The 18,565-nt window shown below is 41.4% G+C and overlaps 2 protein-coding genes across 8 annotated transcripts in view; both read right to left on the minus strand.

The window, feature by feature from the left end:
* LOC133109604 (zinc finger protein 83-like) overlaps window positions 1-12,389 on the minus strand; it is a 30,004-nt gene extending 17,615 nt beyond the window's left edge. For 6 of the 7 annotated variants that reach the window (XM_061219001.1, XM_061219000.1, XM_061219004.1 and 3 more), the window contains exons 1-2: window positions 12,207-12,389; window positions 7,112-7,330 (exon numbers count right to left, since the gene is read on the minus strand). In XM_061219001.1, the coding sequence (XP_061074985.1) occupies window positions 7,112-7,294 (183 nt within the window). In that variant the 5' untranslated portion in view covers window positions 7,295-7,330; window positions 12,207-12,389. Of the gene's footprint in view, window positions 1-4,342; window positions 7,331-12,206 lie in introns of those variants that run through there. The other variant, XM_061218997.1, reaches the window with a different exon arrangement.
* Window positions 12,390-14,542: 2,153 nt separating this feature from the next.
* tsfm (Ts translation elongation factor, mitochondrial) overlaps window positions 14,543-18,565 on the minus strand; it is a 5,096-nt gene continuing 1,073 nt past the window's right edge. The window contains exons 3-7 of the mRNA XM_061220326.1: window positions 18,282-18,410; window positions 17,816-17,938; window positions 16,877-16,958; window positions 16,166-16,263; window positions 14,543-16,135 (exon numbers count right to left, since the gene is read on the minus strand). Coding sequence (XP_061076310.1) covers window positions 15,839-16,135; window positions 16,166-16,263; window positions 16,877-16,958; window positions 17,816-17,938; window positions 18,282-18,410 — 729 coding nt within the window. The 3' untranslated portion in view covers window positions 14,543-15,838. The remainder of the gene's footprint in view (window positions 16,136-16,165; window positions 16,264-16,876; window positions 16,959-17,815; window positions 17,939-18,281; window positions 18,411-18,565) is intronic.

An 18,565-nucleotide genomic window follows, 5' to 3' on the forward strand; every position in this document is an offset into this window, starting at 1 on the left:
TACAGTGGTGTGAAAAAGTGTTTGCCCCCTTCCTGATTTCTATTTTATTTTTTATTTTTATTTTTTTTGCATGTTTGTCACACTTAAATGTTTCAGATCATCAAACAAATTTAAATATTAGTCAGACAACACAAGTAAACACAAAATGCAGTTTTTAAATGAAGGTTTTTATTATTAAGGGAGAAAAAGAATCCAAACCTACATGACCCTGTGTGAAAAAGTGATTGCCCCCTAAACCTAATAACTGGTTGGGCCACCCGTAGCAGCAACAACTGCAATCAAGCGTTTGCGATAACTTGCAATGAGTCTCTTACAGCGCTGTGGAGGAATTTTGGCCCACTCATCTTTGCAGAATTGTTGTAATTCAGCCACATTGGAGGGTTTTCGAGCATGAACCGCCTTTTTAAGGTCATGCCACAGCATCTCAATAGGATTCAGGTCAGGACTTTGACTAGGACACTCCAAAGTCTTCATTTTGTTTTTCTTCAGCCATTCAGAGGTGGACTTGCTGGTGTGTTTTGGATCATTGTCCTGCTGCAGAACCCAAGTTTGTTTCAGCTTGAGGTCACGGATCACAGGTCACAGATGGCCGGACATTCTCCTTCAGGATTTTTTTGTAGACAGCAGAATACATGGTTCCATTTATTACAGCAAGTCTTCCAGGTCCTGAAGCAGCAAAACAGCCCCAGACCATCACACTACCACCACCATATTTTACTGTTGGTATGATGTTCTTTTTCTGAAATGCGGTGTTACTTTTACGCCAGATGTAATGGGACACACACCTTCCAAAAAGTTCTACTTTTGTCTCATCAGACTATTTTCCCAAAAGTCTTGGGGATCATCAAGATGTTTTCTGGCAAAATTGAGATGAGCCTTAATGTTCTTTTTGCTCAGCAGTGGTTTTCGTCTTGGAACTCTGCCATGCAGGCCATTCTTGCCCAGTCTCTTTCTTATGGTGGAGTCATGAACACTGACCTTAACTGAGGCAAGTGAGGCCTGCAGTTCTTTGGATGCTGTTGTGGGGTCTTTTGTGACCTCTTGGATGAGTCGTCACTGCGCTCTTGGGGTCATTTTGGTCGGCCGGCCACTCCTGGGAAGGTTCACCACTGTTCCATGTTTTCGCCATTTGTGGATAATGGCTCTCACTGTGGTTCGCTGGAGTCCCAAAGCTTTAGAAATGGCTTTATAACCTTTTCCAGACTGATAGATCTAAATTACTTTCTTTCTCATTTGTTCCTGAATTTCTTTAGATCTTGGCATGATGTCTAGCTTTTGAGGATCATTTGGTCTACTTCATTTTGTCAGGCAGGTCCTATTTAAGTGATTTCTTGATTGAGAACAGGTGTGGCAGTCATCAGGCCTGGGTGTGGCTAGAGAAATTGAACTCAGGTTTGATAAACCACAGTTAAGTTGTTTTAACATAACTTAACACACAGGGCCATGTAGGTTTGGATTTTTGTTCTCCCTTAATAATAAAAACCTTCATTTTGTGTTTACTTGTGTTGTCTTTGACTAATATTTAAATTTGTTTGATGATCTGAAACATTTAAGTGTGACAAACATGCAAAAAAATAAGAAATCAGGAAGGGGGCAAACACTTTTTCACACCACTGTATTTACAAGGCATAGTTTTCCTCTGGTGAGTCATGGTCTGCAATATAAAATGTTTAAAATGATTCATACAATACACACCTCATATGAAACAAATGTATTTATTAGATGATTCGTGTTGCAGTAGGAATTAAACGACATTTACACAGGGTAAAGCAGAAAACAGTAACACGTATAGTTCATAAAGATGTGTACATAGCAAGAAGCCCTTTTGCATGTGCACATTCACAATGTACAGTGCAATGAAAAAGTATTTCCTCCATTACTGCATAATTTTAGATCTTAAAGGAGTAACCTGGTGGTTGAATGTGACACTTGCCAGTTGTCTTTAGGCAACAATAAAAAATAAAAAAGGTGCATAATGTTTTTATTATTCAGTCATTTAAATGTATTTTAAAACGTATTCTTCAAAGCCTAAATTTGCCAATATAAAAGTTGTAATGAGAACTGTCAATTAGCTATGATGTGCCCCTACTTTCCAGGAGGCCAGCACCACAAACTGTGGGTCATGAGTTATAGGGTAGGGATAAGGGGAGTGGTTATCCTCATGTGATGTACAGCTAGGAGAACATTCTCAACCGGTTGAAAATAGGACAAGAAATGTAAAATGCTTACTTCTCCAAAATTAAAGAACAGACATATTTAATACTGTCTCTTCAATCTTCAAAGCCCTCTTGTGCAAATTGCATATAAAAAACCTAGAAAGTGTGACCAACCTCTCCTTTAAGAGAAAATGTGCAATAGACAAGAGGATATGGAGTAAACTCAAAACATGGTGACATTTTTAAAATTACGATTCATTTATTTACTGAAAAAGGTTATGGGCCATTCCATCAGAAATCAATCTCTTTCTGACCACACCCCTTTAGATTTGAACAATTTTTTTAATGCATGTTGAGTATGAGAGTGTTGGAGTGTGGTTTGGTACTGAACCAACCATTCAAGAGACTGAGACCCAAAGCTGACCCATATTGGCTGCCCCCACCCTATCTAAAGACACATATCTTATTCAAAAATAAATATAATGCTATGGTTATCTTATTATCGGGAAGCTTACAAACAAGGTCCAAAATAAATAAATATGATCTTTTTTTGGCGTAAACCTGAATTTGCAAATTCATGAACTAGGGAAGACATCTGAAGCTGTATGAAGTCTGTTCTGGCGATTTAATTTACTAAAGCACTTTTCACACTGTGTACACGTTGAGGGATTCATTTGTCTGTTGAAATTTAAATTAGATAAAACCATTAAATAGCACACACTGCTATATTTATCTTCACCTGGCTCCGGTGGGGCGGCACGGATGGTGCAGTGGGTAGCACTGCCGCCTCACAGCAAGGAGGTCCTGGGTTCGAATCCCCGTCGGCCGGGGCCTCTCTGTGTGGAGTTTGCATGTTCTCCCTGTGTCTGCGTGGGTTTCCTCCGGGTACTCCGGTTTCCTCCCACAGTCCAAAGACATGCAGGTTAGGCCGATTGGAGAGTCTAAATTGCCCGTAGGCACGAGTGTGTGAGTGAATGGTGCGTGTGCCCTGCGATGGACTGGCGACCTGTCCAGGGTGTATTCCTGCCTTTCGCCCAATGTATGCTGGGATAGGCTCCAGCCCCCCTGCGACCCTGATCAGGATAAGCGGGTTCAGATAATGGATGGATGGATGGCCCCGGTGGGGCGGCACGGATGGTGCAGTGGGTAGGATAATGGATGGATGGATGGATGGCCCCGGTGGAGCTGCAATTTTTAACAATCGCTTTTGCGCTAATCTCACAAGTCTGTGCGCAAACTTTCAAAACCTTACAGAAGACTCAAAACGGTCAGCACTGGGAACACAGCCTGTCTGCCTGTTCAAACCATGCATTGTGCATTCATATCTTTGAAGAAATCTTGCACTTCCAAATTCATTGGTTCAAATACGTAATTTTTCATTAAATACTACTGGAACATTTGTTTAGATCGCCAACACACACAACATACCTATTGCTTCTGCGTTTACTTGTTTTTACAATATGGACTACTATAACTATTGGAGGAAAAAATACTTGACACATGTAAATGGTAAATGGTTGGCATTCATATAGCGCCTTGATCCAAAGCGCTGTACAATTGATGCTTGTCATTCACCCATTCATACACACACTCGCACACCAACAGTGATTGGCTGCCACGCAGGGCGCCGACCAGCTCGTCAGGAGCATTTAGGGGTTAGGCGTCTTGCTCAGGGACACTTTGACACAGCCAAGATATGTTTCAATATGGTTCCCGTTGTGCTTGTAAAGAAAGGGAATAGTGGAAAGAGAGTGAAGAGAATGGAAACAATTACAATTACAACACAGGTTTCTTTCACAGTATTATTATTATTATTTTTTTGCTAAGAAGCTTTTTTTTGGATACCGAGTCTTCTTAAACAGTTAGCACAAGAACACTGTATGTAGACCAAACTATTAATAACTTTTGGACAACAAAATGCAAAAAATGCATCTACTATAATGCCACTGGTTGGTTAGTGTTTTTTAGATCATTGTTCTATGATTGAGAAAAAAAAAATGAAGAAATCTAGTGCTAGTGTTTTGATAGAATGATTTTGCATGCCATGCAACTGCAACAGTTGCAGTGAACTGTTGTGCCAAGCTGCAAAATCCTCAACTGCAGTGAAAGGCACTGTCCTCCCCCCTGCCCCCCTCCCCCACCTCTAAGGCGAGGACCAAGGCCACCTCTCTGAGTGGCACCCCACTTGTCGTCAGCTATTCCATTGACCACCTCTTCCTCCTCCTCTCACTGCTTCATCTCTATTCTAACATGGACATTTGCCTACTCTGGATGAATGATAAAGGATGGTGATGATGAAATATTACATCTAATGATTATGTGGTAAAATTGATCATATTCCAAAGTAATTGGTGTCAATCGATTTCTTTATCTTCAAACATTCATGATCTAAACATGGAATGCTGTCAGAGTAATCAGTTTCCATAAACCTATGCATTAGAAGTAATGTTGCAATTGCATATAATTTTCAGTCGTTGGATACATTTGTAGTAATGAATAAAAAGACAGTATTATCAAATGTAATGTGTGTACCCATTCATACACACTCACACACCAACAGTGATTGGTTGCCATGCAAGGCACCGGCCAGCTCGTCAGGAGGATTTGGGGGTTAGGTGTCTTACTCAGGGACACTTCGACACAGACTGGGTGGGGGATCGAACCGGCAACCCTCCGACTGCCAGACGACTGCTCTTACTGCCTGAGCCATGTCGCCCCATATTGTTAAGTTGTGTCATTGTTATCAAGTTATTTGGTTCAGCGAACAAATTATTTTTGGTTTATGTATATTGTACCCAAGCAAGTGTTTGGCATTTTGAAAAAGATGGGTTTTTTTTCCCGGTTTTTTTTTAGTGTGTCTACAGTTTTCCAAAATGACCTCAAGGTTCTGAAATTAGTGTCAAAGTGATTGTAAAAACACTAAATGATGTTTACTCGATGTATACTCCTAGGGATATTCATCTGGATGAAATGTCAAGAGTATAAATGTCTTGAATTAAAGACCTGCATGAATCATCTTGTGGCAATTAAAATGAGATTTTCTGGAACAATCACTTCCCACACTGAGAATATTTGTCAGGCATTTTGCCTGTATGAATTTTCTGGTGGTTATTTAAATTAGATTTTCCGGTAAAGCAGTTCCCACACTGAGTACATTTGTATGGCTTTTCGCCTGTATGAATTCTCTGGTGGCTAATTAAATAAGATTTTCTGGGAAAGCAGTTCCCACACTGAGTACATTTGTATGGCTTTTCGCCTGTATGAATTCTCTGGTGACTAATTAAATGAGATTTTACAGAAAAGCAGTTCCCACACTGAGTACATTTGTAGGGCTTTTCGCCAGTATGAATTTTCTGGTGGCTCTTTAAATAAGATTTTCTTGAAAAGCACTTGCTACACTGAGAGCATTTGTGCAGCTTTTCACCCGAATGAATTTTCTGGTGCCAATTCAAAAGTGATTTAATGGAAAAGCACTTTTCACACTGAGTACATTTGTAGGGCTTCTCACCTGTATGAATTTTCAGGTGGATATTTAAACTACTTTTTCTGGAAAAGCACTTCCCACAATGAGTACATTTGTAGGGCTCTTCATCTGTATGAAGTCTCAGATGTTCATTTAAACCCGATTTGAAAATAAAACACTTCTCGCACCATGTGCATTTGTATGGCTTTTCACCTGTATGAATGATATGGTGGCAATTTAAAAAACGTTGTGTGGAAAAGCACTTCCCACAATGAGTACATTTGTGGGGTTTGTCACCTGAATGAATTTTCTGGTGCCGATTTAAAAGTGATTTAATGGAAAAGCACTTTTCACACTGAGTACATTTGTAGGGCTTCTCACCTGTATGAAATGTCTGGTGGATATTTAAATCACTTCTTCTGGAAAAGCACTTCCCACAATGAGTACATTTGTAGGGCTTTTCATCTGTATGAATTCTCAGATGTTGATTTAAAGCAGATTTGGTTTTAAAACACTTCTCACACCATGTACATTTGTATGGCCTTTTACCTGTATGAATGATCAGGTGGTCATTTATCTGTGAAATTGTGGAAAAGCACTTCCCACACTGAGAACATTTATGGGTTTCTGAACCTGTATGAATTTTCTGGTGGGTATTTAAATGACTTTTTCTGGTAAAGCACTTCCCACAATGAGTACATTCGTAGGGCCTCTCACCTGTATGAATTATCAGATGCTGATTTAAAACAAATTTGGTTTTAAAGCACTTCTCACACCATGTACATTTGTATGGCCTTTCATCTGTATGAATGATCCGGTGGTCATTTAACTGAGATATTGTGGAAAAGCACGTCCCACAATAAGTACATTTGTTTGGTTTTTCACTTGCAGTAATTTGATGTTCACTTCTATGACTAGCCTCCATCTGAAAGAAATTCAATAGGCTTGGGATTTCACTTGAATAGGCTATCATGGGTTCAGACCTCTCATTTGTTTCCTGGCAATTAATAGACTTATTGCTGCCATTTCTACCTTTCTGCAGAATTCTGGTCTGACTGTTCCCACAGTTTATGTGACAGTGGTGATTTAAGTCTCCACACTGGGCCAGCGGATTGTGCATTTCTTCCTTCTTACAGTTTGGATTTGGCTCTCCTGCACATTGTGATGGTTCTGTCTTGGCTTTGTGATCACCTGCAGCTCCATTCATCATAGCATTCATGAGATCACTCACTAAACTTTCACTGGATTCACACTTCATTTTATCAGATTTCAAATTAACACATTTAATATTCTCCAAGTCACTGATGTGTTCTGCCTTAAGGTACCCTCCATCACCAGTCTCGGTTTTGATTTGGTCAGGATGCAGATGGTTTACATATCCCAGCTCTGCACTGTCTAGAGTCTCTTTCTTAATAAGGTCCCCAGGGTGGGTGAAGCCCAGATCAGTTTCTGTTTTAATCAGTGATGTGTGTGTATGGTGTACATCACTGACCCCGCTGTGTAATGTAACACACACTGGCTCCAGAGTGTTGAGTCCTGCTGCAGCACACGTCTCTGACTCTGCCATGTGGACCAGTCCACCGAGTTCCTCTTCTTTCAGTCTGATCCTGTGCTGCTCAGTGAGCTCTGGTAGTGTTGTCTCAGTGTCCTGTCTCAGACACACTCCTGTCTCCATAATACTGCTGCTCAAAGGTGTGCAGGTGTTCAGCTCCTGGGGAAAAACAGGGGAAGGGTTTTAACCTTAATCAAATCGGTCTGACTGCAACAGCGGACACATTCTTTACACTCTGCAGTCCAGCAGATACCTGACTAACCACAGGGGGCGTTCTTACATTTTCAGGTGGGTGAAACCCTTATTCCCTCAATGGGTGGAAGAAAGCCATTTCTGAAGGGCCTCAGAACGTGAAGACTGGCTGGCCGGACAGAACACTGGTCTGCAAGCCTCGGTGTAAATTCTACACCTACTACGGGGTAGGCGTAAGTGAAGCTTTCAGACTATTCCCATATTCTGAATATGGCACGTGTCCTTTATACATTGCGCAAACAGTGCGCGTTCAGACACAAGATAAAGTTAAGAGGCCCAACAAATCCTCTTGACAAGTGTGGGGGTCATCTGCTAATCTCACGCTGCCCGTGCTGAGGGCTACTCGCATAGACATAGACAGGCAAGCATGCCTTCAGCGAACCTAAGTTTGTGAATCCCAGGAAGTGTGCCAGTTGAGTGCTCAACATTGCAGCTCTCATTGAAGTGAATGGGAAATATCAGACTTCTGAAGGCAAAATAAAACTTCCTTGCAGTGGATTGGTGCCTGTATTGATAGAACTTTGTAGCTATTTAAAATTCCTCCGAACGGTTTTCCATGAACTCATTGTAATCTTATTGACCATCAAATAGAGAAGGAAAGTTGGAACCGTCCAACATTTTTTAAGTGAATTATGCAATAACATGCTACAACTAAGCACAGAGCCACTGACAAATGAGCAAACCAATATCTTATAGTTACAAACTTAGCCTATTGAATAAAATGCAACCCAATTTGAAGATTGTTGTAAAGTTAGTTTCATATTGGGGTATATGCCCGATATTCCAAATTCAATAGTTCATCAAAGAAGTCCCCTACTGGCCATACTACAACTTTCAGAAAACAAAAATGCACTTCCATTTAGTTTTAGGACAAAAATTAAATAGCTTCTCAACCTAATTTCTGTTTATTTTATTTAGAATAAGATATAGTAGCATTGCAAATGTCAGTAAGACACTAATAACACCATATGAGGTCCCAACATTTAGCAATAGAATCAAGTAAATTAAATCCCAAACCAAAGCGACTTTTTGGCACAAAAAAAATTCAAGCAAAGTAAATGTTTGTATTCTAAAAGTCTGATGTCAAACAAAATTTTGTGAAATTTTGAAAAATAGAGACTTTTTAGACAAAAAAAAAAAATATTGAGTACACTCCAACCAATAATAGGGAATAAGCTATTTAAGATACCCACGCAACCATGATACATTGGAGCCTATGTTTAGCTACATAAACAACGTCATCAAAAAAAGATTTAAAAAAAAGTTTTGGGTAAAATACAGCTAGCTAGGTGCTAAAATTAATAACTAGGCCATTAACATTACTAGCTACATTTTTATAACAAAACTACACTCCTGTGTGAAACAGAATGGATTGCTTCGTAACAGTTAGGCCTCAAGCTCAAGATTCTACCACCATCAATTTCGAGACAGCAGGCGAAAGTGAGGTTAATGTCACCCCAGCAGCAGTAACAATGAGTAAATGCAAACGAGAGAAGTCCCAAAAATATTCAGAAGCCAACCTCAAGTTTGAATTTACCTTCAAAGAAACCTAAGGGGGCGAATTGCCACTGTGTGTCGTTTGCATGAAACATGAAGCCATCAAAGCTGCACCATGGCTTGAAGACAAACCACCTCACCTCAGGGAAAATCACTGGAAACTATATAACATTGAAGAAAAGTTGATATTGCTCGCAGACAGTGATATGGGCAAGATAATGTTTGGTAATGAGGAGTGTGTAAATGAGTGGCACGGATGGTGCAGTGGGTAGCACTGCCGCCTCACAGCTAGGAGGCCCGGGTTTGAATCCCCGTCGGCCGGGGCCTCTCTGTGCGAAGTTTGCATGTTCTCCCCGTGTTTGCGTGGGTATCCTCTGGGTACTCCGGTTTCCTCCCACAGTCCAAAGACATGCAGGTTAGGCTGATTGGAGAGTCTAAATTGCCCATAGGTATGAGTGGGTGAGTGAATGGTGTGTGTGCCCTGCGATGGACTGGCGACCTGTCCAGGGTGTATTCCTGCCTTTCGCCCAATGTATGCTGGGATAGGCTCCAGCCCCCCTGCAACCCTATTCAGGATAAGCTGGTTAAGATAATTGATGGATGGATGGATGGAGTATGTAAATGAACTATTCTGCTGTCGGACACAACAATTAAATAAAGTAGGTTTTTAATACTGTCCTACAGATTGTTGAAAAGCTACAATAGACTGGCTGGCCATGGCATTTTCCTTGGAAAATTCCCTGACCAAATGGTGTTTTAGTCTCATTCTACACTCAGTGACCACATTAATAGGAAGACCTGTACACAAGCTTGTTCATGCAAATACTTAATCAGCCAGTCATGTGACAGCAACTAAGTTAGGGGTGTAAATGGTTAAACGGTTAACCGAAATTGATTCGTAACCATTTACAAAAAATTGATAACTGATATATATATATATATATATATATATATATATATATATTATGAAGGTGAAATTGTAAGCTCAGTTTTTTTTAAATGCACGTTCTTCACCAGACGTATTATTGCGGTTCTAAACTAGCAATCGACTAGCTTCAGTAGTTCGAGCAAGCAATCAACGGTTTTAAAAAGCAAACACCATAAGGAATTGAATGCTACATTATTAGGGTTATCAAATCATTTCTGTAACTGTTGGTTGGCTTATTGTAACGTTTTGTTGTTTCTTAAGGTTCACAGATCCGTGTTTATTAGTTAATTTATGGCTTATTCTATGGTGTTTCTTCATCCGAGTTTATTCATTGACATGCAAATTGACACTACAGGGAAACCAAACTTCACTTTCTACTATGTGCTATCTACATAAAAATAAATAAAGCAAAACATTATCATCAGGCTATTTGTCCATCGGATATTGAAAGCGAAAATTCCCTGCTTTCAGCGAATAATGGACACGTTAATCTCACCACCACAATTGTCCCACGCCATATAAAATGCATTGGCATATAAAATGCAAGTTTACAGTTACATAAGAATATATCAATTTGGACAGCGACCTGCAATGGCATGAAAATCATTAGACCAGCCTCCTATTTCAAAACAGACCCGGTGTTTCAATATTGCGTGACCACGGAATTTTGAGTGCACAACCCCGTCTGTAACAAAGTTATTAACAGCAGCATATTCACAGATTTCATACCAATTTTTAACCGATGCATTTAAAAAAATGACACACGATCGACCAGCATTGCCTGTACGTAAACTACAGGGATTTAACCACAGATTCCTGCAACTGTTAAGTTACACTGCACAATGTCAATGTGACAAATGTCAAAAATTTCAATATTTAATTTGGCAATTAGGCTGACTTACCATTATCTGACTTACAATGTTGATATTTAACTATTGAGATGGCCAAAAATAAAGTTTGAAAATATAATAAAACTTCTCAGTAATCCAGTAAGAAAAAAAAGAAAGAAAAAAAAAAAACGACCCCTAGAACATGAGCAGTACCGGTTAACCGTTTAAAGAAAGGCATGGTAACCGGTAACTAAAACTGATGATTTGTCACGTCCCTAAACTAAATGCATTAAAGCATGTAGACATAGTCAAGAGGTTCAGCTGTTTTTCAGAACAAATATCAGAATGAGGAAGAAATGTCGTCTGAGTGACTTTGACTGTGGAATGATTGTTGGAGCCAGACTGGGACTGTCACACACAACAGTCTCTAGAGTTTGCAAAGAATGATGCGAAAAACAAAAAACATCCAGAGAGCAGCAGGTCGAAGATGACAAGAAGGTGACCGTAACACAAATAACCACACATTAACAGTGGTCTGCAGAAAAGCATCTCTGAACACACAACGTGTCAAACTCTAAGTGGATAGGCTACAGCAGCAGAAGAATTATAAGCCTAATAAGTCTAATCAAGTGCTCACTGAGTGTAAATTAAACCAAGCTAAAATGTTGTTATGTAGGAGTTGAATAAGGGCCAGAAGAGGACCCTCTAATCTTTAGTGCTGAAATTAAGGCTTTCCATCTTAAAGCTGAGAAGAATCTATTGAATTTTTACCACAAAACATATTCAGCAGTATATATTTCCAAATCTAAAAACTGGCCAGTAGGGGCCTTCTAATCTGTGAAGGTTGTTTTGGTGCCTTATCTGTCCTTCTCATGATAATTATAGGTAAAAGAAGTTTGATTTTTGTGTTAAAACATTGCTACAAGACCATTGAAAATCATTGAAAAGGGCTCACTGACATGTTGACTCACCCTCTGCCTGAGTCTATAGTCCTTAAATTCGGGTTTCAAAATATACAGTTGACAGACAAACACTCTGTCCCAAAACATTGTATATGCACAATAAATCAAGCTCATTGGTTGAAAATCGGTTCTAATTGCTACTGCCAATGGGCCATTTTTTCCTAATTTTATTCCTAATAAAAAATTTAACCAAGTTACATTTTATTTTTTATATTTTTATTTGTCAGGGACCACACACTCCACGGTTGTACTGGATTTAGCTCTGTAGATCTCATTTTCTTCGACTTGGTAGACGGTCCCTTACATGTAGGGTGGACGAGAAGCTGACCATTGGTTCGTTTTTGTCGAAATTTTCAGTAAATACTACGGGTTTAACTTGTTCTCTTTTGCATCCGCGTTCAGAATTTGAAATTTGTTTAATAATTTGACATTTCATTCCTGAGTTATTGAAGATGGAATCCGAATATACCAATATAAAACCAACTGTTCGGAAATTATTTCAAGCTCGCTTGTAAACAAAACTAACGCCACACAACATCACAATCACAATGGGGGAAAAGACTTACCCTGATCAATTCGGATCAATTTGTTGAACTGGACGCAATGTAAATCTCGGAGGCAAAGACTAATATACGTCTTTTCTGACCATAAAATGTCCTACGCAGTTCAATCAGTTCTGTAGGTTCAGCAGCGCAGGCTGGATGAGCAGGTAGGGTATGTTCTCAGACCGGAGACTTCGCGTGGGCGGAGTTCCTGTAACTCTTTTGGTCTGACCAATCAGAAGGCTTTCATTAATATTAACCCGACCAGTAACCGTCCATAATCAGTTGTCAATCACTTTCTTACCCGGCCAAACCGTATGTGTTTCTGGTGGATCCATAGGAGGGTCTCGCGGGATGTTATTGGATCATTTATGCCAGATCCAGGGTCAGTTTTCCTAAATACATTGACAAAAATAACACAACATGAATTATCAGGCTGGCTCGAAGTCAATTCGTCTCATTTCACTATCATGACAAAAAATAAATGAAACTATGACATGACAAAATGATCATTAATTTAGGGGTTTTTCAAATTATTGGCCATACATCGTATAGAAGGCTAAATTATCAATAATTATCGTACACAGGACGCAATAAGAATCAAACTTCAGGTGCAGTTTTTCCCAGAGTGTCAAAATAAAAGTGAATTTTAGATTTTACGTTTATATTTTAGTCATTTGGCGGACGCTTTTAATCCCAAGCGATTTACAAGTGCATAGGTTCTTCCACAAGTTAAAACATCACATCCATAACTAGTAAAATAGATTTTCAAAGAACCCCCAAATTGACACATAAGAGCAAAATATTGCCCGTAGCCTAATGGCTCGACCCAATATGAGTTTCCTTTGGAATGCCACTATAGCGTAGCATATTTTAATGCACAAATAGAAAACTGTCTGATTGTACAGATGCAGATGCAAATCTTCTTTGGACGCTGTTTGAATCTTCTACTTTTTACAATCTGGACTGAATGTCTGGACTGGACTTAATGTCATTTCGCAATGTTACTCAAAGAGTATAAGCACATGGGTAAACTGCAAGTGGGGTGAAGAGTATAAGCACATGGGTGCTATGCATGTTCATTCATTCATTCATTATCCTAAAACGCTTATCCTGAACAGGGTCACAGGATTGGCTGAAGCCTATCCCAGCATACATTGGGCGAAAGGCAGGAATACACCCTGGACAGGTCGCCAGTCCATCGCAGGGCACACACACCATTCACTCACACCTACGGGCAATTAGGCTCTCCAATCAGCCTAACCTGCATGTCTTTGGACTGTGGGAGAAAACCGGAGTACCCGGAGGAATCCCATGCAAATGCCACACAGAGAGGCCCCGGCCGACGGGGATTCAAACCCAGGACCTCCTTGCTATGAGGCAGCAGTGCTACCCACTGCACCATCCACGCCGCCGCTATGCATGTTGAAACACCGAAAGAACACAACACAACTGGCTGCATCCTGCTTCTGCTGGGGCATCCCAGTTTGCCTATGAATTTATTCCCTTCCACTTGACTATGAGTGCCCTCCACAGCAGCAAGTGTGACTTCATATGGAGTGACACTCAGTAGTGAAGTGCCTGTGTTTGCTGTTAACCAGTTGAATCTGGATTGTGTCAATGCCAACTGTGGCCGGTAGTCCCACGGGGGGCAACGCAAAATTGCCAATGGCTTTGCCCAGGGTATGGGTAGGATCAGTCAGGTCGCGTTCACCTCGCGGTGACAAGCCAATGGTCTGCTGTATAGGACTTGTCTTCCTCCGATTCCACTCTGTGCGAGTTTGGCGATGGTGCGTAGGGAGAAAGCTTAGAGTATATAATATATAGGTCCAGTAACGGCAGTAGAATCCAAGGGGAAAACAATCGCTCACTGCTTGACCTCATTTGTGTCCTTGGTCACGTGTCTAATCACATGCGCAATGAAGAAAACCCAGAGTCAATTACGCACCAGTTATGATGCTTTTCTAAAGACTCGATTCATCAGGAACAGGAAGAAGATGTACATGGCTGGAACAACATAGAATGTGTATATCGTATATCGTTTTGACGTAAAACTCACAGTACATATTCAGTGACCACTTTATTAGGTAGACCTGTACACCAGCTTGTTAATTAATATATTTGCCAAATTATTATTATTAAGCAGTATGTGTAACCGTTTATGTGTGATTTTGTACCCATTACCTGACTTGTGATGGTCAATTACCATCTGTGTCTTCTGAATTGACAGTTCTTTGGCTTTTCCCATGCTGATGGCTGGGATTTTGGATGCTTGTGTGCAGGGAAAAAATCGCTTTTTAACATGCACAAATGAGATATCACAGGTAAGCATCATCTGATGAAACAGACACAACAATAGCTATTCTTCTATTTAACTTTCGTATTTATTTGCAAAGAAATGACAGAAAGTGAGAAAGCTTACCGGCTTTCTGATTTGAATCAGACATAGTAAGACTCTTATACACACTTTTCCTGAAGGGGGGGCTTTACCAAAACAAAAAGACATGAAGCTGGCCACAAACATTTATCAGTATTTTGTCTTCTAAATACCCCTTGTTGACCTTGCTGTAAGACCAGAATGTGCTAGCTGAGAAGCAGAGACATTAAGGTGAAAGGCTGTCTGTCTGCTGGAGAGACAGAGAAAGACTCATAGTAAGCACTTAATTCAGAAAGTGGTCTAATAGTAATAAGGATTATCACTAAAAGGTTATTTGTCATCATTAATTTATTATTTATGATTGTCTTTATGTTAACACACATTGCCAATTAAGAATCAATTAAGAAAATTACCCTTACACTTGTCATCTCCTTTGTATACTTTAATGAAGCAGGAAGTGATGGAATGACACAATACAGTATTGCCAATTTCACTTTGATTTTATTTGCAATAACTACAAATAAAAGTTAAGGGTGCCAATACTTCTGGCACCTGTGGCTTTCAGAAATAGATTGAAACTTGAGAGTAAATGTATCAAAATAATTGTGTCCTTGGAATATGGGAAACCTTAGCCACCTGAGCCCAATTACCTGTACAATGTTACATTACTTTTTCAAGGAATGTATTTACTGTGCATAACTGCTGTTCAACACTGATTTTTTTTTCAGTTTAAATGCTTTACTAGTGAGATGTCTTGTAGTTTCTGGATTCTTGTTTCTTCACTTCCAAAGGTCCCTCTCAAAAAGTTATACCAAAATTTCAGTAACACCCCTTAATCTTGAAATTATCAATCTCATTTACTTGAAATAATGTATATAATGTCTGATCATGTATTGTGCAATTATCAAATGGCATTTATTATACTTTTTGGAATCTACACCATAAAAGTATAAATAAAATATACTGTAGATACATATACAGAGAAATTTCATTGTATAAAAGTTCATTTCTATAAATACCTATAATATTTCTATAATAAATGTCTTGTTTCTGATATAATGATCAACTTTAAAAGTCGATGAAGGGGAAATACACAGAGAGCAACATAAGTTTTATTCGGGATAAGTTACACTTTCATAATCTGTGTTAAGCATCTGAATTCATACAGCACATTAATTCATAGCATCTTGTCTCCGTCTCCGGTGTTTTGCGGCTGGGCAGTTAAAGCGGGCGGAGGAAGGAACATTCCGGACAGAAAGCCCGCGGGGGCGTTTTCCCCTCACTGGTCGGCGGCGGCGCTCCCCTCCCCGCACTGGAAGCGGGCGAAGTCCAGGACGCGGGCGCCCTCCTGGGCCAGGTACTGGGCCACGGTGCGGGACGGGTCCGACAGCAGGCTCTGCGGCAGCAGCCGCGTCTCCGACTCGCCGCACGGCAGGTCGTCGGCGTTGCCCAGGGAGACGGGGGCCTCGCCCACCACGTGCTGGCCCAGCCTGCGGCCCAGGGCCTGCGTGTCGCCCGGCTGCCCCCCCTGGAACACCACCAGGGCGCCGTACCGGCCCATGGTCACGCCGGCTGCCCCCGACCCCGACCCCGACCCCGGCCCCGGCCCCGACCCCGACCCGTGGACGTAGGAGCCGATGTGCCAGTCGGCCGGCACCACCACCGCCAGGGCCCGCTTCAGGCTGATGTTTTCACCCAGGCGACCTGGGAGGGGGGAGGGGGGAGGGGGGGGAGGGATGGAAAAAGCTCAACATGTGTCCTCCAGGGACCGTTTCTCACCTTGGAAAGTTGACGACCCAATTTGGATACTATTGAACGGCAATGCATTCTTCTCCTGTACATGCGAAAGTGTCATGTGCAGACAGTAAAATGTTCAGGGGCAGCCTGCAGCCTGACGTACATGACTGGGACCCGGAAGGTTGGTGGATCAAGCCCTGGTGTAGCCACGATAAGATACGGACAGCTGTTGGGCCCTTGAGCAAGGCCCTCAACCCCGCATTGCTCCAGGGGGGATTGCCGCCTGCTTACTCTAATCAACCGAGATGAAATCAACAGAGAATAATTCTCCTATACAATTCGCTATTGGACTCTAATACAAGTCCAATAGAGAACACCTATTGGACTTGTATATACTCTTTATAGTTGAATGAACATTTCACTGGGCAGTGCCTTCTGATTCCATGTCATTTAAAGTTAATTAGTCTGTTTAGGGGAACATTTTGGTCGACCGCACAAGAGTACAGACACAGTGAATGAGTACACGGTGGGGAGAAAATGAACAATGAAGCGTCAGAAAACCTGAGCGGGCGACACTCACCTATGGTCAGCGCGAGGAGATCTGCGAGACGAGCTCCTTCGGACACGCTCAGCGCGGCGAGTTCTTCCGCAGACAGGAGTCTCTGAGACGCACAGGGGGACGGGGAGTCACTCCCGCTGCAGGGTCACGCATCACACACACCCTGGACCCTGCCTGCTATTCAAACAGCTCCCACAGTGCATGATTTCATTTTACATTTTCGGACCCCGTCATCACCCTCCCAATTTTGAGCATTAATCACACAATGGGCCTCATGCTAGAACCACACGTACAAAAACATATTTGCTCGAAAATCGAAAAAACAAGTGATTTAAGAGAACTTGCCGCATTCACCAACTTTCTCTTACTTTGAATTTTTTCTTGGGTAGGAACAAATGTACAGTTGGTCCAGACCTGTCGTTGGAATGATGTAAACAACGCATTCCAGAGAGGCTTCAGCTCAGATCAAATTTCCAAACTAGGCATTGCAGATCAAATATAAATCATGAATCAGCAACTACATTACTTATTTCTCGCCTCACACATATCAGAAATATATTTTAGGGGACATATATAGACATATTATTATGTTTTGGCAAAACCAATACATCCCTTGTTCTTGTTAATCCCATTGGCCATCCATCCAACGTAACCCACCTAAAGTACTGTAAATAATTTATTTCTTCAAGTCTTCATTTAGGGCAGTTTTCTAAAGTTGCATCCGACGTGGCAAACTTGTACGAGCGGAATTCACGATATCGATATTTCATATCGATAATATGAAAATGTTCTTGCATGAGGCCCATTGGCCCCTCAACCAACAACTCCACACAACCACATTAAGAAATGGCAGTAACAGATGGGATAGGTTTTAAAATGGCGGCGTATTTTTAGGGCAGCGCAGTGGGTCTCAGGAGCAGGTTTTAAATTGAATCTCTGTGGCAGGGCGGTGGGCCTCACCTTCACGTATCCGGATTGGCCCTCGGCCCTTCTGCGATGGTGAGCCATGGCGGCAAACGCCACGTCCCTCACCAGCTCCTGGAACCTCTCATTACGGGCCACAAAATCAGTCTCACAGTTTACCTGTCAACGTTTTACACACACACACACACACACACACACACCCTGTTAAACAGCTAACCAACTAATCACTGTTCACCAAAATTTTGTATGTCCACCTCACACATCTCTAGGTGTCTGAAAGTGGGTTTCACTGGACACTGAAATGGCGTTTTGTCACACTATATCTATATCCACAAAAAGTCCACACAAGAAAACTAAAACGCTGAACAAGCTCTAACTCAACTAATAGCAGTTGTATTGAACAAAAGTCAAAGTTTCGCTTAGTTCATCAAAGTTTAGTTGACATTCCTCTTGGTCTGCCATCTTTTCTGGTCAGCCACCTCAACCTGGTCAGCTTGCTTACCTCCACCATCACTGCTGCCCTGTCGCCCACCAGCTGACCAATCAGGCCCTCTTTGGCCTGCCGACCCTCCAATCGGGTGGCTTTATTCCACCCTTCTTTCTGAGCTTGCTCGTGTAACCAGCTCTCTGCCTGGAACACAACACACAAACACATACAGCATACAGTAAACAAACAAAGAAACTCTCACACATACAAGGCAAGCCTGTCCACATGCATGCGCCTATCGCTCATGCTAGGATATAAGAACCTCAGAGGTCCTTCTGGATTGGCTGGATACAAACTCA

Source organism: Conger conger, chromosome 14, assembly GCF_963514075.1.
Source record: "Conger conger chromosome 14, fConCon1.1, whole genome shotgun sequence".
Taxonomy (NCBI): Eukaryota; Metazoa; Chordata; class Actinopteri; order Anguilliformes; family Congridae; genus Conger; species Conger conger.